Here is a 20674-nt window from a genome sequence, read left to right as displayed (position 1 = left end):
CACTGAGGCGACTGAGGGAGCTGCCGGTTTATTTAGGGGCTGCGTCCCCTGCCTGGCGAGGGGAGCGGGGGCCGCGCGTCCGCTGGTCCCTTCTGCTGAGCTGTCCTGGCGCAAAGCAGCCTGTGGCTGGGCGGTGCTGCCGAGTTGGCATCGGACAGAGACGGGTCGGGTCCTGACTGGGCGTCTCTGCCGTCATGGAGAGGCGGGTGGGGCGGGCGCCGCCTCGTGGACTCGAGGGCTCGGGCCTCGGGGCTCCTGCGCGGAGGCCTCCAAGGCGGTTACGACGATCACGTCACACACAGCTCCGCCGCCCAGAGCGGGGGCTTGCTGCTGTACGAGAGCCGCCGGCCGGCCGCCCCGCCGGCCGCCCCGCCGGCCTCCTCGGGCTCGGCGGCCTCGCGGGCCTCGGCGGCGCCCCCCTCCCCGCGGTAAGGGGTCTCCAGCAGCTTCAGCACCCGCCGCACCTGGAGGAGAGCAGGGGGTGCGCCGTTTGTCGGAGGCCGGCCTCCCCAGCGCGGGAGCGGACCAGGAGGGGCGGGCCGGGTGGGCGGCTTGCCTCTGAGAAGTCTCCGCCCTCGGCGGCCTCGATGGCGCGCTGCGCGATGTAGTTCCTCAGGATGTACTTGGGGTTGTTCGCGTGCATGACGCGCACGCGCTCGGCCTGCCAGGCAGCGGTGTCGCCGGCGGCCTCCTGATCCTTCTCCAGCCGCGCTCTGGAGTCACACCCGAGGCGAGCGTCAGCCGAGCTGCCCCACCCCGCGGCCCTGGGGTCCCCGCGGGGGGCGGGGGGCGGGGGGCGGGGGCCCACCTGTACTCCAGGAGCCACTCGGCCCAGCGGCTCCTGTTCCTGTCGTGCAGCTCGGCTGGGCTCAGCTGCTCCAGCCGCGACAGCTGCTCCACGCGCTCCAGCTCCCGCGCCAGGCTCGCCCGCGTGCCAATGAGCGCCAGAAGCTGCGGGTTCGACTGCGCCAGCATGAGCATCATGGACAGCTGCCTGCGTGCAGCGGGCGCGTGAGCGGCCCCGGCCCCGCCAGGGGCGAGCCCGGGTGCCGTGGACGAAGCAGGAGTGGGACCGCTACCAGCCGTCTGCCCTTGTTCTACCGCAGCCCCCGCACGTGACGGGGCGCACGGACGCCGCAGGCTGACCGGCTCCCTGCTGGCAGCCACCCACCGACATCCGACCCAGGACCCAGTCCCTCTGGGAGAGGTCCACTGCTGTCAGCTCTTCCCACGGTGACCACAGGGCTGGACGCTTCTCCACCTCTGGCGGCACCTGGGGGCAGGGCAGCCCCTGACACCCCCTTCCCCAGTTACCCTGGCTCCATGCTCAGCAGGTCCTGCCAGCTTCAGCCCCTCCCCACGCTGCCGCACTAGATTCCTATCTGGCACGGGACGGGACACGCTGGTGATGGGTTTTGAGCGTGGGCTGCACCCTCAGGACATGACACGATGGTGCAGAAAGCCCGGTCTGGCTGGAGGCTGCAGGCCCACACCCAGCTCTTCCTGGGGAGCCTCCCCAGAGCAGAGACCACCGTGCCCCAGCCTGTGCCGCCTGGCCTCCCCATTCCAGTGTCAGCATCTCCATCCTTTCCTCTGACCAGCGGGCCTCAGTGCCACAAAGCCAGGGTCTGACCACCCTGACCATCCCCCTCCTGGGAGTGGAACGGCCGCCTGGGTGCTCCATCTCCGGTGTCCTCCCAACGGCTTCATTCAAATGTTCCTCCCTTTCCGGAAACAAATGCTAGGGAAGCAAGACCCAAGTACCCACCGGGGATCCATCTGGGGTCGGAAGGCGAGCCTCAGCTCCTCCAGGGAGGCACACTGTGCGGTCAGCGCGGCCAGGAACTCGTCCAGGTCCGGAGACTCCGGCCCGGCTGGGAAGGAGCTCAGCAGGTAGAAGGAGTTTGTGAAGTCGGCACCTGAAACACGCAGCTGCTCAGGGCACTGTCCCATCACCAGGGGACCATACGTGTTCATCCAACACGTGTGCGGGGCCCTGCCCAGCGTCAGGCTGGGGACTCCTGAGCCCTCCTCCCAGCTCGGTCCCCACCCTGAACCTGATGAGTCACTCAGTCTCTCAAGGCCTCCAAGCCTGGTTTCTTCATCTGTAAGATGGGTAAATACAGTGAAGGCACCGAGGCCGGGCCCTGGCCCTCATCACTGTTATGGCAGTTAGCACCGCCTGCTTTAGGAGCTGCAGCGTCGACATGACACGTGACAGACGCTGTGAGCACCTCAGCCTGACTTGCTAAAACGCTGTCACCAAAACCCCCAAGGAAACATCCAAAAAAACAAACAGACACAAGGGAAAAGGAGAAAGAAACCAGAACGGTATACTGCAAAAGATCACCTAAGCACGAGAGCAGTGACAGAGAAAAAAAGGACAAAAACGGTGTAAGACAGAAAACAGAGCAAAACAGCGTAAGTCCTCCCTTACCAGTAATTACTTTAAAAGTAAATGAGGGCTTCCCTGGTGGCGCAGTGGTTGAGAGTCCGCCTGCCGATGCAGGGGACGCGGGTTTGTGCCCCGGTCCGGGAAGATCCCACGTGCCGCGGAGCGGCTGGGCCCGTGAGCTACGGCCTCTGCACCTGCGCGCCCGGAGCCTGTGCTCCGCAACGGGAGAGGCCGCAACAGTGAGAGGCCCGTGTACCGCAAAAAAAAAAAAAAAAAAAAAAAAAAAATCAACAACAACAAAAAGTAAATGAATTAGGGAATTCCCTGATCCAGTGGATAGGACTCTGTGCCTTCACTGCCGAGGGCACAGGTTCAATCCCTGGTTGGGAAACTAAGACCACGGAAGCCAAAAAAAAAAAAAAAAAAGTAAAGAGCAGAGACTGGCAGAATGGATTAAAAAACCCAGATCCAACTACAGTAAAGACGGCTCGCTGCCGACTCGTAAGTCAAAAGTGAAAGGGTGCAAACAATATCCCATGATTTGCATCCTGATAGTAACCTAAAGAGCTGGGGGGGTGGCTACGAAAAATAGACTTTATGTAAACTTGACAAAGAGGAGCATTACGTATTGATGAGTCAGTTCAGCAAGAAGATGTAACAGTTATAAACATGCACCAAACAACAGCCCCCAATACACAGAGCAAAGACTCATAGAACTGAAGGGCGAACACAACATTTCAAATCAACTATGCGCCGATTTAAAAACAAACAAAAAAACCTGAAGGGTGGACTGGAGCAGTTCTGTAAGAATTGGGACGTAAGCACCCAACACCTGGACAGAAGGTCAACAAGGAAACAACGTGAACAACAGACACAACACTCCACCCAAGCTCTCAGGTGCACGTTCTCCAGGACAGACCACGTGTTGGGCCATAAAACCAGTCTTAATACACTGAAAAGACCGGTGTCTTCTGCAACCACGATGGCATGAAGTCACACATGGAAGGACAACTGGAAAATTCACAAGGTGAAAATTAATCAACTACTGGGTCTAAAAAGAAATCACAAGGGAAATTAGAAAATACTTAGAGGTATGAACCAAAAGCAGCAGTGCTCAGAGGGAAGTTTATAGCTGTAAATGCCTGCACTAAAAGAGCAGCTCTCTCATCACCAGAAAAAAATAAATTTGTAACTTGTGTGGTGATCATTTCACGTTATATACATACAGCACGTCATCACGTCGCACACCTGAGACTTCTATATATAACGCTACACGCCCGGTACTTCTCGGTAGAAAAAGATTTCAAATCAATAATCATCTTACATCTAAAGAAGCAGAAAAAGAACTAAATAAGACCAAAGTTAGCATAAAGGAAGGAAATGAGATTAGAACAGAGATAAATGAAATAGAGAACAAAAACAAGAGAAAATCACCGAAACCAAAGTTGGTTCTTTGAAAAGATCAGTGAAACGGACAGAACTTTAGCTACACTAATGAAGAAAAAAAGACACAGGTAACTAAAGGAAATAAAAGTGGGGATGTCACTGCAGACTGTACAGAAATAAAAGACTAAGAAAACACCATGAATAATAATTTAGATAACATAGATGACATAGACAAATTCCCAGAAACACAAAAATTACCAAACCCGACTCAAGGAGAAATAGAAAATCTAAATAGTCCCATAGCAAGTAAGGAGACTGGGAACTTGCTAACACTGGACATGTTATGACCAGATGGCTTCACTGGTGAATTCTACCAAAGAGTTAAAGAAGAATTAACACCAGTCCTTCTCAGACTCTTCTGAAAAATAGGAGGGAACACTTCCTAACTCATTCATGAGATCAGCACTGCCTCGATACCAAAGCCAAACAAAGGTACCACAAGAAAAGAAAAGCACAGACCAGAATCCCTTGTAGATACAGATGTAAAAGAAACCTCAGCAAAACGTGAGAAGGAGCAAGCAGGGTTTATCCCCAGAATGCAAGGGCTCTGTGTGTCCCCGGCCCGAATTCATATATGGAAACCCAACTCTGCAGCGTGATGGTATGTGGAGCTGGGGCCTCTGGGAGGTAGGCCACGAGGGTGGAGCCCTCACAGTGCGCTTTGTGCCCCTGGCCCCTACTCTGCCGCGTGAGGACACAGCCAGAAGGCGGCACCCTGATCCCGAGAGGCAGTTTAAATGAGGACAGGACACGGATGAAGAAGTAAAACCTGGCGATCACCTCAACTGAGGCCCAGTGTGAGAACACCCAACGGGGGACAGAAGGAAACATCCTCTACTCGAGAAAAGCCACGTGTGCACAGGCCAACGGCTCACGCCACACTCGTGTGAAAGACAGAGCTTCTCCCCAAGAGCAGGAACGGGGAGGTGACGCCTGGCCGGCCACTTCTGCTGGGCAGCGCCAGGCGTCCGAGCCGGAGCGCACCCCACAGTGGCACCCCGGAGAGGATGGGAACGTCTGCGTTCACAGCAGCGTTTATCATGCGTGGTGGCCACAGGGTGGGACAGCCCAAGTGGCCAACAGATGATGGATGAGCAAAAGGCAGGCCATCCGCACAGACTATTCGGCCTTGAAATCCTGACACACGTACAACAGGGACGACCACGGTGGAGGACGTCATACTGCGGGGGGGAGGGGAGGGGGAGCTAGACACGCGGGGAGAAGAGCCGCGTGATCCCCTCGCCCGAGGTCCCCGGAGGAGGCGAGTTCTTAGGAAGCAGGCGTGAGGTTACCAGGCGCAGGGGGAGGGGCCGGGGAGCTAGTGCTTCACAGGTGCAGATGTCCATCTGGGAAGACGAGAAAGTTCTGGAGATGCTGGCAGTGATGGTTGCAAGACAAGGTGAATGTGCTTAAAGCCACTGAGACGTTAAAGGTCGGTTTCATGCCGTTGCACCACAGCGTGGCGCACGCACCCTCCCCACACTCACCCGTCAGGTGCATGGTCTCCAGGAGCCTGGCCACCAGGGCGCTGTCCTCCTCCCGCTCAGCCCGCACAAGGCCCAGCTTCCAGCGCATCTTCTGCAAGTAGTGCCTGCGGAACTCGGCGTCGAACTCCTCCGCCAGGATGGCCTCGGCCAGCTCGAGGGGCAGCGCGGGGTCCAGGGCCTCTGCCAGCTTCTGCAGGTTCCACTTGCACACCTCGGGCTGCCTGCTGTACGAGTAGCGCCCGGCGGTGTCGGAGGCGTTGCACACGTGGTCGGGGTCGTACCTGCCGCGTGGGGAGAGCCGGGAGCTGCCTGAGGGGACCTGCCGAGCAGCGGTGCAGGCCCCGGATGGCTGCCGCTCCCCTGTCTGTCCCACGGGGCCCTGCAGCCTCTAGAGCAGGGAGGCCGCACTCCAGCGTGGCCCCCGCGCCCGCTCCCTGCCTGGCTCCCGCTCCGGCCCTTCGGCCCACTCCCCACCTGGGAGCCGAGAGGGCGCCGTTTAAAGTGCTTCTGTGCTCAGAAGCCTCCAGGGATCCCTGCTCTGGGGACGGCTGGCTGACCAGGCCTTGCTGAGAATTAAACACCGAACAAAACGTGACCGAGAGCAGCCACACAGGCCTGCAGGTCCTTCCTGTAGCTTGAGACGCCTGTGCTGTCACGTGCCCCCCCGCCAGGGCCCCGTGGCGGGCGCGGGGTGCCCACCTGTCCAGGAAGCCGAAGGGCCCGTAGTCGATGGTGAGCCCCACGATGCTCATGTTGTCCGTGTTGAGCACGCCGTGGCAGAAGCCCGCGCACTGCCAGCCGGCCACCAGCCGGGCCGTGCGCCGCGTCACCTGCAACACGCCACAGGACGGCTGCCGGCTGCTCCCCCCCGCCCCCCCCAGCGAGCTGTGCCCACTGAGCCGGTCTCGCTCTGCAGTGACTCCCAAGGGGCCCGACCCAGTGTCCTGTCCTGTCACCTGACGCTCAGCTGTGGGGAGAACATCCAAGGACAGTTAAGAAGAAAAAAGTTTTTGGATGAGTTGATATGAGTGGCTCTGATCCTCACATACGCCATCTTTCTCTTAGATACTCACTGTTTTTTGGCTTTTATCCAAACCAGAAAAATCAGGGAACCTGCACGTTCTCATGACTCAGGCCCCGTAGGATGACCACGTGGAAACAAGGAAGGAAGCTACCACATTCTCAGGTGAAAACTGCCCAGGTCCAGACACTGTGCCCAGGGCCCCGCCTTGCCCTGGGCTGCAGGGAGCGGGGCTCCAACAGCCCAGCTGCCCAGCCCAGGGCCTGGCTGCCAGACCTGCCGCCCCCTGCCCCCTGGCCGGGGAGCAGGGGCCCTGCAAGACGCAGGGCTGCACCTGAGGGCCCCCGGCGGCCCCAAGACTGGTCTGCACGCACCACGCCTCCTGAGGCTGCAGACGCTCCTGGAGTTGGGTGGCACCACCCTCTCTTCCCTGACCAAGAGACCCAGGTTCAGAGGGGCGAGCCCGGACCGCCCACTTCAGGTGTGAGCTGAGCCCCAAGACTCCCCTGGCATCACCCACGTGACAGATGGGAAGCAAGAGTGGGCTGAAGTGGGGTCTGGGGAGTGACAGGTGCAGGACAGCGCCCACTTCTGGAGCAGAGCACTGGCCGCGGGCCTCCGGCCCTCAGGCAGACCCCTCGCCCTGCCGCCTCTGTTTCACTGGGTGAGGCTGCACCACCTCCCACAACCGTGACTGTCGCGTGGGACGACGCCTAAGAGTTCTGGGGGAAATGGAGAGGCCAAGGGGTGTGTGTCTGGGGCCACCGTGAACACAGGCCCCACGCGGGAGGCCCAGCACCCACCAGCCCTGATTCCCTCCCAAGCTCTCCACGTGGCCCCTCGATGCCGCTCAAATAGTGACCCGGGGGTCTGTCCCAGGACCTTGACCCTCAACAGAATCTGAGAAGTTGCCCCTGGGCTAAGCCAGTGGGTGGTGACTCAAGAGCGCCGGGCACCCGGCGTCTGCCCACGGGGGCGGGGGGGGGGGGGGGGGGCAGCTCCCACTGACCTCCCGGAAGAAGGCGGCGTGCCTCTGCACGCTGTCGCCGGCGTGAGTGGCCTGGATCTCGGGGTAGAAAGTGCTGATGACGTAGTCGAGCATCTGCACGCGGATGTCGTTCCTCCCCACGCTGGGGCCTGCGCGCCCCGTGTGCTCGTCCGGCGACTTGAAGATCTCAAAGGATCCGAACCTGGAGGGAAGACCCGCGTTGACAACAGGTTAAACGTGACGCCTCCCCCTCACGAGTGAGGAAGGAGGGAGGGTGCTGCTAGCCCTCGTGGCGGGGCGGGCGGGGACAGGCCACCCAACGCAGCGCACTTCCCGGGGTGCGTGGGGCCGGGACTGCCACGGCCGCCCTGCAGGGGCGAGAGGGGTTCTGTGTCCGGCCTCCCACACCGAGGGACGCGCCCGTCACCGGCCTCCTGTAGTGGGGTGACCCGCAGGCTCAGCGGTGGGGCAGTTATATCCGCCAGGGGGCGGGGCAACGTCCAGAGGCATTTTGGGTTGTCACGACGGGGGGTTACTACCAGCAGCTCGTGGCTGGAGGCCAGGAACGCTGCCTGACCCCCTACGAGACACAGATCAGCTCACAGCAAAGACGACCTGGTCCAAATGCCACTAGTGCAGCTGTGCCCAGAGGCCCCGGGTCTCCCAGGATGAGGCCAGCACCTGCCCCGACATCTCCACCCCCGGAGGACAAAAGGAAAGCTGGTGACGGCTGACGCACACAGGGTCGGCCCGGGTCACCCGACCCTGCCAGACCGCCACAGACACCTCCCGGCGACTCTGGGTTCAGGTGGTTGGTACTGAGCACCTGATGCCAGACAGCGTGGTGACGTCGAGGACTAACAGGCCCGGCTGGAGACGGCAGCCAGGAGGCCTCCCGTCAGTGAGCAGGGGCCAGAGGAGGCAGGCACACCCGGCGCCACGGCCGCTCGTCCAGCAGCACAGGGAGGCCGTTTTCTTGGTGCATCTCACGTAGCTCCTGGTCATAAACTCCAGGTCCACAGCCCTGGACACGCCGCCCCAGAGCCTGCACTGGGGCGACCTCCTCTGGCCGCCCCAGGCCCTGCACCCTGGCCGGGCAGCTGCACTCCGGCCACCGGGGCGACACAGGAGCACGAGGACGGGCGTTACCTGAGGAACGTGGGGGCCACGCGCAGCACGACCGCGCACTGCTCGGGCCTGGGGTTGCCGTCGTAGAACACGTCCCGCTCGACGGTGGACTGGGACGTGACGCAGGCGCCGGCCCGCGTGGTGGGGATGCCCAGGTGGAACATGGCCTCGCTGCACAGGAACTCGCGGATGCTCGAGCGCAGCACCTTGCGACCGTCGGCCTGTCTGAGGTCAAGCACAGAGGTCACTGCTGGGCTCCACGGAACACCAAGGTGTGGTCACAGAGGGAAGGGACCGGAAGAAAGCCTCCTAACGGCTTTTTAAAAACAACCCATGAGCAGCTCTGACATCACTGTAAGAAGAGTCTGTTTTGGGCGACTGCAGGTGCTAAGACCCTAACCTCCTCCAGGTCTGGAACCGCAGCACAGGGTGCCCGGCCGGCGGCAGGAGGCCAAGTCCACACAGAGGCCAGAGAAGGCTACTCCCAGGGTCACACACACACTCGCAAATCCGCAATTCTGTTTTTATGAATTTACTTTGTGAAAATCCTTTTACAACAGCACAGACACAGAGCATCATTTGCAGTGTGGGGGAGGACCCCAGACTCCCTCAGGCAGCTCTGAATGATGTGCATGTTTTCTTCTTATGCTAAACCTTCATTATTACTATTATTTTAAATACTTTATTTTCCTAGGCAGTTTTAGGTTCACAGCAAAACTGATCAGAAGCCAAAGAGATTTCTCATATACCCCGCCAGCACACACACACAGCCTCCCCCAATATCAACATCCCCACCAAGGGGAGACATCTGTCACACTCAATGAAGCTACGCCGACACATCATCACCACCCAGAGGCCTCTGTCTACATCAGGGTTCACTTTCAGTGCTGTCCTCTCCGTGGGTCTGACAGAGACCCACCAATACAGTGTCACGTGGGACAGTTTCACGGCCCGAAAAACCCTCTGTGCGCCACCTGGTCACCTCTCCCCGCCCAACCCCTGGGCTTTTACTGTCTCCATAGTTTTGCCTTTTCCAGAATGTCACAGAGTTGGAATCATACTGTGTGACCTTTCAGATTCACTTCCTTCACTTACTGATATGCGTCTAAGTTTCTTCCATGTCTAAAAAGACATGGCTTGATGGCTCATTTCTTTTTTTTTTTTTTCTTTCTGTTCTTTTGCTGAATAGTATCCCATTGTCTGGATGGGCCACGGTTTGTTTATCTAGTCACCTTGAAGGACATCTTGGCAGCTTCCAAGTTTTGGCAATTATGAATAAAGTTGCTGTGAACGTCCATATACAGGGTTTCCGTGTGGACGTGTTTTCAACTGCTTTGGGTAAATGCTGAGGAGCACGATTCTTGGATCATATGGTGAGAGTATATTTAGCTTGGTAAGAAACCACCACACTGTCTGCCCAAGTGGCTGCACCGTCCTGCATTCCCAGCAGCCGTGAATGGGAGCTCGTGTTGCTCTACATCCTTGCCAGCATCTTGTGTTGTCGGTGTTTGGCAATTTGGCCATCCTCCTAGGTGTGTAATGGCGTCTCCTTGTTAATTTGCGTTTTCCTGATAACACATGATGTGAAACATCTTTTAAAGTGCTTATACGTCATCTCTGTATCTTCTTCGGGGAGGTGTCTAACAGGTCTTTGCCCCATTTTAAAATCAGTTTGTTTTCTTATTGTTGAGTTTTAAGGGTTCTTTGTATATTTTGGATAACAGTCCTTTATCAGACGTGTCTTCTGCAGAGATTTTCTCCCAGTCTGTGGCTTGTCTTATTTCTCCTGACATTGTCCTTCACCGAAGTTTTAACTTTAATAAAAAGTCCAGCCTATCAATTGTTTCTTCATGGATCCTGTCTTTGGTTGGTACCTAAAAAGTAATTTCTATACCCAAGGTCATCCAGATTTTCTACTTTATCTTCTAGGAGTTTTACAGTTTTGCATTTTGTTTAGGTCTGTGATCCATTTTGAGTTAATTTTTGTGAAGGGTGTCAGGTCTGTGTCTAGATTTTTTTTTTTTTTGTATGTTGATATCCAGTTGTTCCAGTACAATCTGTTGAAAACACTATCATTGCTCCATTGGATTGCCTTTGCTCCTTTGTCAAAGATCCACATCTATGCAGGTCTGTTTCTGGGCTCTCTGTTCTGTTCCACTGACCTATCTATTCTTTGGCCAAAACCACTCTCTTTTTAAATTTAATTTAATTTAATTTAATTAATTAATTTATTTTTGGCTGCATCTGGTCTTCGTTGCTTCGTGTGGGCTTTCTCTCTAGTTGCAGCGAGTGGGGGCTACTCTTGTCATGCACAGGCTTCTCATTGTGGTGGCTTCTCATTGCGGAGCACAGGCTCTAGGCACGCAGGCTTCAGCAGTTGCGAAACCACACTCTCTTGATTGCCGAAGCTTTATAGTAAGTCTTGAAGTGGGGTAGTGTCAGTCCTCTGACTTTGTTCTTCTCCCCCAGTATTGTGAGGGCTATGCTGGGTCTTTTGCCTCTAGATATAAATTTTAGAATCAGTTTGTCAATATCTACAAAATAACTTGCTGAGACTTTGATTGGGATTGCATTGAATCTATAGATTGAGTTGGGAAGAACCAACATTTTGACAATATTGAGTCTTCCTAGCCATGAACGTGGAGTATCTTTACATTGATTTAGTTCTTCTTTGATATCTTTTATCAGTTTTGTAGTTTTCCTAGTAGACATCTTATATTTTGTTAGATTCACACCTAACTGTGAACTCACACATAGATGTGAATCTGATTTTTAGGACTGCTAATGTAAACAATATTGTTTTAAATTTCAAATTCCACTTGTTCACTGCTGGGATATACTAAAGTGATTGACCTATGTAGTAACTCTGTATCCTGCAACCTTGCTATAACTGCTTATGAGCTCATTTTTTGGTCAGTTCTTTGAGATTTTCTATATAGATGTTCATCTGCAAACAAAGACAATTTTTATTTCTTCCATCTCAATCTGTATGCCTTCAATTTTCTTCTCTTGTCTTGTTACATTAGCTAGGACCTCCAGGGATGCTGAAAAGCAATGGAAAGAGGGAACATCTTTGTCTTGTTTCTAATCTTAGTGGGAAAGCTTTGAGGTTCTCATGATTAAGTAGATTTAGCTATAGGTTTTCTGTAGATACTCTATCAAGTTGAGGAAGTTCCTCTCTATTGCTAATTTACTGAGTTTTTATCATGAATAGGTCTTGGGTTTTCTCAAATGCCTTTTCTGCTTGATGCGAGTTTTCTTCTTTAGCCTGGTGATCTGATGGATCGCATTAATTAATTTTTGAATACTGAACCAGACTTGCATACCTAGAATAAATCCCATTTGGTGGTGATGTATAATTCTTTTCAAACATTGTTGGATTTGATTTGCTAATGTTTTGTTGAAGATGTCTTTATCTATGTTCATGAGGGGTTTTGGTGCGTAGTTTTTTCTTGTATTGTCTTTGTCTGGATTTGGTATTAGGGTAATGCTGGCCTCATAGAATGAGTTAGGAAATATTTCCTCTCCTTCCATTCTATGAAAAAGAGTGGAATGATTTCATCCTTAAATGTTTGGTAGAATTCACTGGTGAGTCCATCTGGGCCTGGTGCTTTCTGTTTTGGAAGGTTATTAATTGTTGACTCAATTTCTTGAATATATATAGGCCTATTCAGATTGTCTTATTTTTTTCTTGTGAGTTTTGGCAAATTGTGTCTTTCAAGGAATTGGTCCATTTCGCCTAGGCTATCAAATTTGTAAGCACAGGATTGTTCAGATTAATTTTACTATCCTTTTAATGTCCATATGATCTGCATGATTTCCCCTCTTTAATTTCTGGTATTAGTAATTGTGACCTCACTTTCTTTCTTAGTTAGCCTGGCTCGAGGTTTACTGATTTTATTGATCTTTTCAAAGAACAAGCTTTTGGTTTCACTGATTTCCTATTTCAATTTCATTGACTTCTGCTCTAATTCTTACTATTTCTTTTCTTTTGCTTACTTGGGATTTGATTTGCTCTTTTTTGTAGTTCCCTAATGTGGAAGCTTAAATGATTGGTTTTAGATCTTTCTTCTTTACTAACATATGCACTCACTGCTATAAATTTCCCTCAAAGCACTGCTTTCACCGTACCCCATACATTTGGTGTTTTTATTTTTAGTTCAAAACACTTAAAAATTTCTCGAGATTGTGTCTTTGACCATGTGTTATTTAGAAGTATTTTGCATAATCTCCAAGTATTTTGGGATTTTCAGTTATCTGTTATTGATTTCTAGTTTGATTCCATTGTGGCCTAAGAACAGACACCGTATGATTTTTATTTTAAAAAATTTGTTAAGGTGCGTTTTATGGCCTAGAATGTGGTCTCTCTGGATAAATGTTCCATGTGAGCCTGAGAAGAATATGTATCCCATTGTTGTTAGATGAAGTAGGCTATAGGTGTTCTTTATATCCAGTTGATTGATGGTGTTAACTGAGTTCAAAGATGGCCTTACCAATTTTCTGCCTGCTGGCTCTGTCTATTTCTGATAGAGGGGTGTTGAGTCTCCAACAATGACAGTGGATTCATCTGTGCCCCTTTGAAGTTGTCAGTTTCTGCCTCATGGTACTCTGATGCTGCTATCTGGCACATATACAGTAAGGACTGTTCTGCCTTCTTGACCCCTTCATCATTTTGTCACACCCCTCTTTATCCCTAATGACTTTCCTTACTCTGAAGTCCACTCTTTCTGAATTAATATGGCTACTCCTGCTAACTAGTGTTAGCATGGTATGCTTTCCCTTTCCTACATCCTTTTTTGTTGTTGTTGTTGTATTTTGGCAGCATGTGGGACGGTTCTCCAACCAGGGATTGAACCCGGGCCTCCGCAGTGAAAGCACCAAATCCTAACCACTAGGCCACCAGGGAAATCCACCATCCATTTACTTTTTTTTTTTTTTTTTTTTTTTGCGGTACGTGGGCCTCTCACTGTTGTGGCCTCTCCCGTTGCGGAGCACAGGCTCTGGACGCGCAAGCTCAGCAGCCATGGCTCACGGGCCCAGCCGCTCCGCGGCCTGTGGGATCTTCCTGGACCGGGGCACGAACCCGCGTCCCCTGCATCGGCAGGCGGGCTCTCAACCACTGTGCCACCAGGGAAGCCCCCCATCCATTTACTTTTAATCTACATGTGTCTTCATATTTAAAGTGGATTTCTTATGGACAACATATAGTTTGGTCTTGTTTTTTTATTTATTGGCCTTGCTCTTTGTTTTCTCTTTCACTCTTTTTCTGCCTTTTGTGGTTTTAACTGAGCATTTTGTGATTCCAATTTCTCTTTTTTCATCAGTTCTCGCCTAGCGTATCAGTTATACTTTTTTGTTTTGTTTTACTCTTTAAAAAATGGTTGCCCTAGGACTTCCCTGGTGGCTCAGTGGTTAAGAATCCACCTGCCAATGCAGGGGACACGGGTTCGAGCCCTGGTCTGGGATGATCCCACATGCTGCGGAGGAACTAAGCCCGTGCACCACAACTACTGAGCCTGTGCTCTAGAGCCTGCCAGCCACAACTATTGAGCCCGCGCGCCTAGAGCCCATGCTCCGCAACGAGAGGCCACCACAATGAGAAGCCCATGCACCACAACAAAGGGTAGCCCCTGCTCACCGCAACTAGAGAAAGCCTGCACTCAGCAACAAAGACCCAACGCAGCCATAAATAAATAAATAAATAATTTTTTAAAAAAAGGTTGCCCTCGAGTTTGTCATATACCATTTACAACTAATCCAAGTCTACTTTCAGGTAACACTATCCTGCTCCATGGGTAGTATGAGTACCTTATAATAACAAAATAATCCTAATCCCTCCCTCCCATCCCTTATTTAACTGGTGTCATTAATTTCATTTATACATAAATGCATTGTTACTATTATTTTAAACAAGCTATTACCTGTTATATCAATTAAGATGAGGAAAAGTAAAGGATTTTATTGTACTTTCACTTCTTTCTCCTATGCTCTTCCTTTGTTTATGTGGATTCAAGTTTCTGACCTATATCATTTTCATTCCCTATAAAGAACATCTTTTAACATTTCTGGCAAGACAGGTCAACTGCTAACAATTTCCCTCAATTTTTGTTTGTCTGAGGAAGTCTTTATTTCTCCTTCACTTTTGAAGGATAATTTCACAGGGTACAGAATTCTAGGTGGGTGGGTTTTTTTTTTTTTTTTCCTTATCACTTAAGATACTTCACTCCACTTTCGTCTTGCTTGCCTGGCTTCTGAGAAGTCAGATGTAATTCTTATCTTTGCTCCTCTGTAGGTGAAGTGTTTCCTTCCTCTAGCTTCTTTCACTTTTTTTTCTTTATTTCTGCCTCTCTGTAGTTTGAAAATTCTGAGCCTAGGTGTAGTTTTTTGTTTTTGTCTTTTGGTGGGCGTGGGGGAGGCATTCATCCCGCTCGGTGTGCTCTGAGCTTCTTGGATCTGTTTGGTGTCTAACATTAATTCGGGGAAATTCTCAGTCATTTCTTCAAATATTTCTTCTGTTTCTTTCTCTCATTCTCTCCTGGTATTCCTGTTACACGTGTTACTTCTTTTGCATTTGTCCTACAATTCTTGGTGAGTGTTTGGTTTTTTTCAGTCTTTATTTAAAAAAATTTTTTTTGCTTTTTATCTTTGGAGGTTTCTCCTGAGGTATCTTCAAGCTCAGACAGAGATTCTTTCCTCATCTGTGTCCAGTCTAGCAACATGTCCATCAGAGGCATTCTTCATTTTTGTTACAGTGTTTTTGCTAGAAATCTCTAGTATTTCCTTTTCGTCTTTCTCAGAATTTCCATCTCTCTGCTTACACTGCCCATCTATTCTTTTCCTGTTTTTATTTATTTATTTAATTTTTGGCTGTGTTGGGTCTCTGCTGCTTCGCGTGGGCTTTGTTGAGGTGCGCGGGCTTCTCATTGCGGTGGCTTCTCTTGTTGTGGAGCATGGGCTCTAGGTGTGAGGGCTTCATTAGTTGCGGCACGTGGGCTCAGTAGTTGTGGCGCATGGGCTTCGTTGCTCCCCCTGCCCATCTGTTCTTTTTTTTTTAAAGGTTTTATTTATTTATTTTTGACCATGCCGAGTGTTTTGAGGGACCTTAGTACCCTGACCAGGGACCAAATCCAGACCCTTGTCAGTGAAGGCCTGAGTCTTAACCACTGGACCACCAGGGAATTCCTCTAGTCTCCTCATTTTATTTATTTTATTTTTCAAATAAATTTATTTATTTATTTATTTTTGGCTGCATTGGGTCTCCGTTGCTGCACACGGGCTTTCTCTAGTTGGGGCGAGCGGGGGCTACTCTTCATTGTGGTGTGCAGGCTTCTCATTGCAGTGGCTTCTCTTGTTGCTTAGCACGGGCTTTAGACACGCAGGCTCAGTAGTTGTGGCTCGCGGGCTCTACAGTGCAGGTTCAGTAGTTGTGGCGCACCGGCTTAGATGCTTTGCGGCATGTGGGACTTCCTGGACTAGGGCTCAAACCCGTGTCCCCTGCATGGGCAGGCGGATTCTTAACCACTGCACCACCAGGGAAGTCCTGCCCATCTATTCTTGAATGCTTCCTACTTTATCCATTAGAGCCCTGAGTATATTAATCATAATTGTGTTAAATTCCAACACAATTGGAATTGTGTTGGTCTGATAATTCCAACATCTCTGCCATGTCTGAGGCTAGTTCCGATGCTGTTCCTGTCTCTTCCAACTGTGTCTTCTGCCTTTTAGTATGTTTTGTAATTTTTTCTTGATAGCCAGGCATGATGTATAGGGTAAAAGGAACTACTGTAAGCAGGCCTTCAATGATGTAGAGGTGGGTTGTAAGTGACAGGTGGAGGCCTCAGACTCTCAGTGACCCTGTGCCTCTGGACTGAGAGCTTCCATATGTGCTTTTCAGCCTCCTCTCCGCCAGAGGGCGCTGGAGCTGGGCATTTCCCTTCCCCAGGTCCGCTGGGCTCTGATAACACCCCAGCAGGTCAGACTCTGGTTAATTAGCTTCCCCCAAGGGCAGCCTTGTTCAGAACAGAGTGCTCTGGTATACTCCACAGACCTCCTTTTCCCCCCTCCTGCCAAAAGTACAAAGGGATATCCCACCAATATTCACTGTGCGAAGACAGGAGACCTCCAGGAGGTAAAACTCACCAGAGTGTGGGACTCGTTTATGACTGGGCCCCGAAATTTTCAACTGACCCGTACACACTGAGCCTCCAGCAATTCACCAATTACATGGCAAGGATCTGTGCAGACTTCTGCTCTGGTAACTCGTAATTCTGTGTATTTGCCTGTCAGTCTCTCCAATTTGGGGGGTGGGGCAGTAATTTGCCCTCTGACCTCACTTTTCTTGCAGATCTAAGAAGACTTGTTGATTTTTCAGTTTGTTCAGCTTTTTACTTGTTAGAATGGAGTGAGGATTTCCAAGGTTTCTTACATGCTGGACTGGAAACTCTATTATTTTTTAAAATTAAAGAAGGAAAGTGGTAGCACCACATGAGAACAGCTGGCCTGCATGAGCTATGTCCTCAGCCCCTCCTTGTAAGATGCAGGGTGCTGGACACTCCAACCTCCAAGAGCCCCCCCACCCAGCAAACAAACACAACAACAAAGTGAGCTTGGATCTCTGCCCTTCAGGGCTGGGCCTGGCTTCCTGGCCTGGCCCAGGGCATGGCAGTGTCCCAGCACTCTCCCAGGCAGGAAGGCACCTGAAACAGTCTGGAAAATTCTCTAGGAAAGAACAAACACTGGTGGGGAGACACTGGGCTCACTTCCATCTCACGTGCAGGACACCGAGGCTGAGTGAAGGCACCCAGAGCGCACGTCTGCCCACGTCCTCTGCCGGGAAGAGGCCAGAGCCGGGCCCCGCGGGAGTGTGGGGTGCGTGGGGCCAGGGAGGCCGGGAGCCAGAGGCGATCTCTGCAGGCCTCCTGCCTCGCCCTCATCTGGGAGCCTGGGTGCGGCTCATTCCAGGAGTGAGTGACACCTCTGGAAACCTGGCCTGACAGTCACCCCGGGGGCTGTCTGCAGGGTGACTGTGCCTGCCTGTGGCTGACGAGACCCTCAGTCCACGGCTGCATTCCACTCACCCGCTTCTAGTCTGTAATCCGTCCACAAATGTCACTCCACACCCGCCCCACCCCCGTCCCCACCCCGGCCTGTTTAGCAGGAAGCCAGTACAGCCCAAGCTAATTTGTGGATCTGGTAAAAATGATCCAGAAAACAAGCTGCCTATCTCCTTGCCCAGGGCGCGGTGCCCAAAGCAGAAACCAGAACTGAATAACGATAACACAGCAAGGGCACAGGGCCTCAGGGTGGCTCTGTCCCCAGAGAGCCGCATGGACACGTGACAACGGTCCCTTCTCCTGGGCGCCCACGTCTGTTCCCAGCCAAACTGCTGGGGTGGACCCAGCTGAGGACAAGCTCTTCAGCACCTGGCAGGAGAGGCCGTCCCGGAATCCCAACCCCCATGGGAGGCAGAGGCAAGAAGCCACTTGTGCGCCCCCCAAAACCCACCTCGGGGGACTCGAGCAGCTGCTGGCCTTAAGCCACTCACACCACTTCAGGTGTTTGCCTCAAGCCTTGTTGAGGCTGGGGACCCCAGGAAATGCTGAGGGTGGTGGGTGGGTGCACATCTAGTAAGGGTCCAACAGCCTCTCTCTTGTAAAGGACCTCAGGTCTGGAAACACTGACTTACAGCTCAAGTCTTCAAATATTAAAAGCAACTTCCAACAGCAGATTACTCTCACAAAAGTGTTTTTTATAAATGGCAAAAACAAATGATTAAAATGAACACACAAAGGTGAAAGATGCTCATACAATGTGCAGGCTCCAGGGCGAGAAACATTTACAAGTGACCCCGAGGAGCAGAAATGCTTCTGCCGGCCACGAGTGCAGACAGCTCTGAGCAGGTTGTTCCAGGCGGGTGGGGCGGGTGCCAGTCTACACTCAGGACATTTCAGAGACACCAACGTTTGAAGACTGGGGGATGAGGAAGGACCAGCTATCCTGAGGAGCTGAGGTGGAGCTGCTAGAGGTGGGGGCCCGGTTCAGTCCCTGGAGGGAGGGGATGGGAGAGCTCATGGGAGGGGCCATACCAGAGACACACCCTCGGGATTTCCTGGAACGTAAAACGCCAGGCCAGGTGTGATTCTTTCAGCCATTCAATAAGCATTTAACAAATACGGGCTAAATATATGAACTTTTCCAGCAAAAGGAGCAGAAGAGACTATCAGCACTGTGTGTACAGGAGAGGCATGACAGCTGTGGGAAGGGTGCCCTGCTGGGTCAGGCTGTGGGCATCTGGACCCCGGCCCTGGCCCATGAGCCCCTGGATGGGCTTCTGACACTGCCCACCTCACTGCGGGGTCAGAACATGGCCGGCCCCCAAGTGCTTGGAAGCCCGGGTCTGGGAGAAGGGCCACTGGGCCGAGGATCTGTCCCGGTCCAGGGCACCGGCTGCACAGTAGGCATCTGCAGCGCTGAAGTGTGTGGGAGGGAAGCTGACTGCCCGATCAGCATTCAGAGGAAGCCGAGTGTGCCGAGCCGGCAGCAGGGCTGGGCACGCGGTAAACATGAGCGTGCTGCACGTAGAACTGACTCCAAACTCTCTGGATAGTTTATGAGAACTCAGCATGCGCAGCTGCCAGCGCTGTGTGATCAGACGCTCAGCCTGACCTGAAGGGCAGCAGAAGGGCCCTCCCCTCCCCCCTCTTCCTAGCAGCCACGGAACCTGCTCCCTCGCCTCCTGTCCTGGCCTCAGGGCCTTTGGCTCGGGCGCTGCTACCCACCACGTTCCAGGTCCCCACGTCACACTTTTCCGTAGTTAATCTCCCCCCGAACCGTCCCACCGGGGAGGGCAGCTCCGCGGGTACGGGCGCAAACACACCTGGAGAAGGGCGTGGGGCCGGCGCCCTTGAGTTGCAGCTCCCAGCGCTCGCCGGCCGCCGTGCACACCTCGCCCAGGTACATGGCGGCGCCGTCGCCCAGCTGCCCGGCGAACTGGCCGAACTGGTGGCCGCAATAGCAGTGCGCGGCGGGCTCGGAGCCCGGCAGCAGCGCGTTGCCGCTGAAAAAGAGCGCGGCCTCGGCCTCGCGCGCCTCGCCGGCGGAGGCGTCGGCGGGCGGCGCGCCCAGGCCCAGCAGCGCCAACGCGGGCTCCGACAGCGCCACGACGCGCGGCTGCCGCAGGGGCGCGGGCCGCACGCGGCTGAAGCAGGCGCCGGGCACGGGCCGCGGCGCGGACGGGGCGCCCTCGGGGCCAGGCGGCGGTGTCTCCACCGGCAGCTCGCGCAGAGCGCGGTTGTCGAAGCGCAGCCCCGCCAGCCAGCGGGGCTCAGGCTCCATGGCGCCGGCCGACGCGGAGCAGGGCGCGGGCGGCGGGCGGAGGCCGAGGGGAGACCGGGCGCGGGCGGCCGCGAGCGAGGCCGCGAGCGCTGCCCGGAGCGCGGCCATCCGAGGCGCCGCGGCAGCGGAAGCCTCTCTGCCCCGACCGGAAGCCCCGCCCCGCCCTCCGCCGCCCAATTGCTGGGGGCCGCGCCCGCGAAAGCCTGGCTCTGATTGGTCACACCATCTATCGGCTTCTGCTCCAGGTCTCGCCTCGGGGACTGCGAGGTCCCGGCCCGCCCGGGTGCCGGTCCGCGAGGCTGCGGCTGAGGGCTGGAGCGCGCAGCGGAGACTGGGCTGTCCAGAATGACTGCCCTGCGCCACAACGGCAGGTCCCTGGAGGTCCTCCCCGGAGGCACCGGCCAGTCCGGGCTGAGCGCTCCGGGCCGGTGGCCGTGACGAGTGACGTCCCCAGGGGACCTCCGGGGTGCCTCCCAACTCCGCGGTGAAGCCAAGGTCAGACCCGGCCCCACCCTTTGCTGAGGTTTGGCCCTGGATTGTCCTTTGCCCACTGCGCACAGGGCAGGAGGGAAGGAGGACCTTTGTCCAGATCTGGCCGAAAGTCGGGGGACAGTTATGAGCCAGGAAGAGCCCCAGGGCGAAGCCAAAGCCGAGAGCCTGCCAGCCTGGGGCCAGGCGACTCCCTCGTGCAGGGCCTTTGCTCCTGCTCTGTCCCTGCTCCAAGCAGGGTTCCTCACACTCGGGCTGGATCCCAGGCCCACCTCTCCTGCCTGCCTCCTGTCACCCTGTGTTTTTCCTTGCACTTCTCTCTGAAATTAGCTCATTCCTTTATTTTCCTGTTTCCTGTGTGTCTTTCTCCTCACCCACGCTCTGGA

The 20674-nt window shown here is 53.8% G+C and overlaps 1 protein-coding gene across 1 annotated transcript; it reads right to left on the bottom strand.

Annotated features, from left to right (window-relative positions):
• Positions 1-12: 12 nt before the first annotated feature.
• Positions 13-19934, bottom strand: SELENOO (selenoprotein O). Its single transcript, XM_067010478.1, has 9 exons — positions 19342-19934; positions 8487-8690; positions 7359-7539; positions 6028-6158; positions 5329-5609; positions 1769-1919; positions 809-994; positions 557-713; positions 13-464 (listed from the first exon to the last, which is right to left on the bottom strand). Exons 1-9 carry the CDS (start codon positions 19905-19907, stop codon positions 279-281), a joined length of 2043 nt encoding a protein of 680 aa, XP_066866579.1. The 5' UTR covers positions 19908-19934; the 3' UTR covers positions 13-278.
• Between the last annotated feature and the right edge of the window lie 740 nt (positions 19935-20674).

The sequence above is a fragment of the Kogia breviceps genome, chromosome 12 (assembly GCF_026419965.1).
Source record: "Kogia breviceps isolate mKogBre1 chromosome 12, mKogBre1 haplotype 1, whole genome shotgun sequence".
Classification (NCBI taxonomy): Eukaryota; Metazoa; Chordata; class Mammalia; order Artiodactyla; family Physeteridae; genus Kogia; species Kogia breviceps.
Note: the sequence above shows the minus strand (reverse complement) of the source record. Positions and strands in the feature narration are given on the sequence as shown.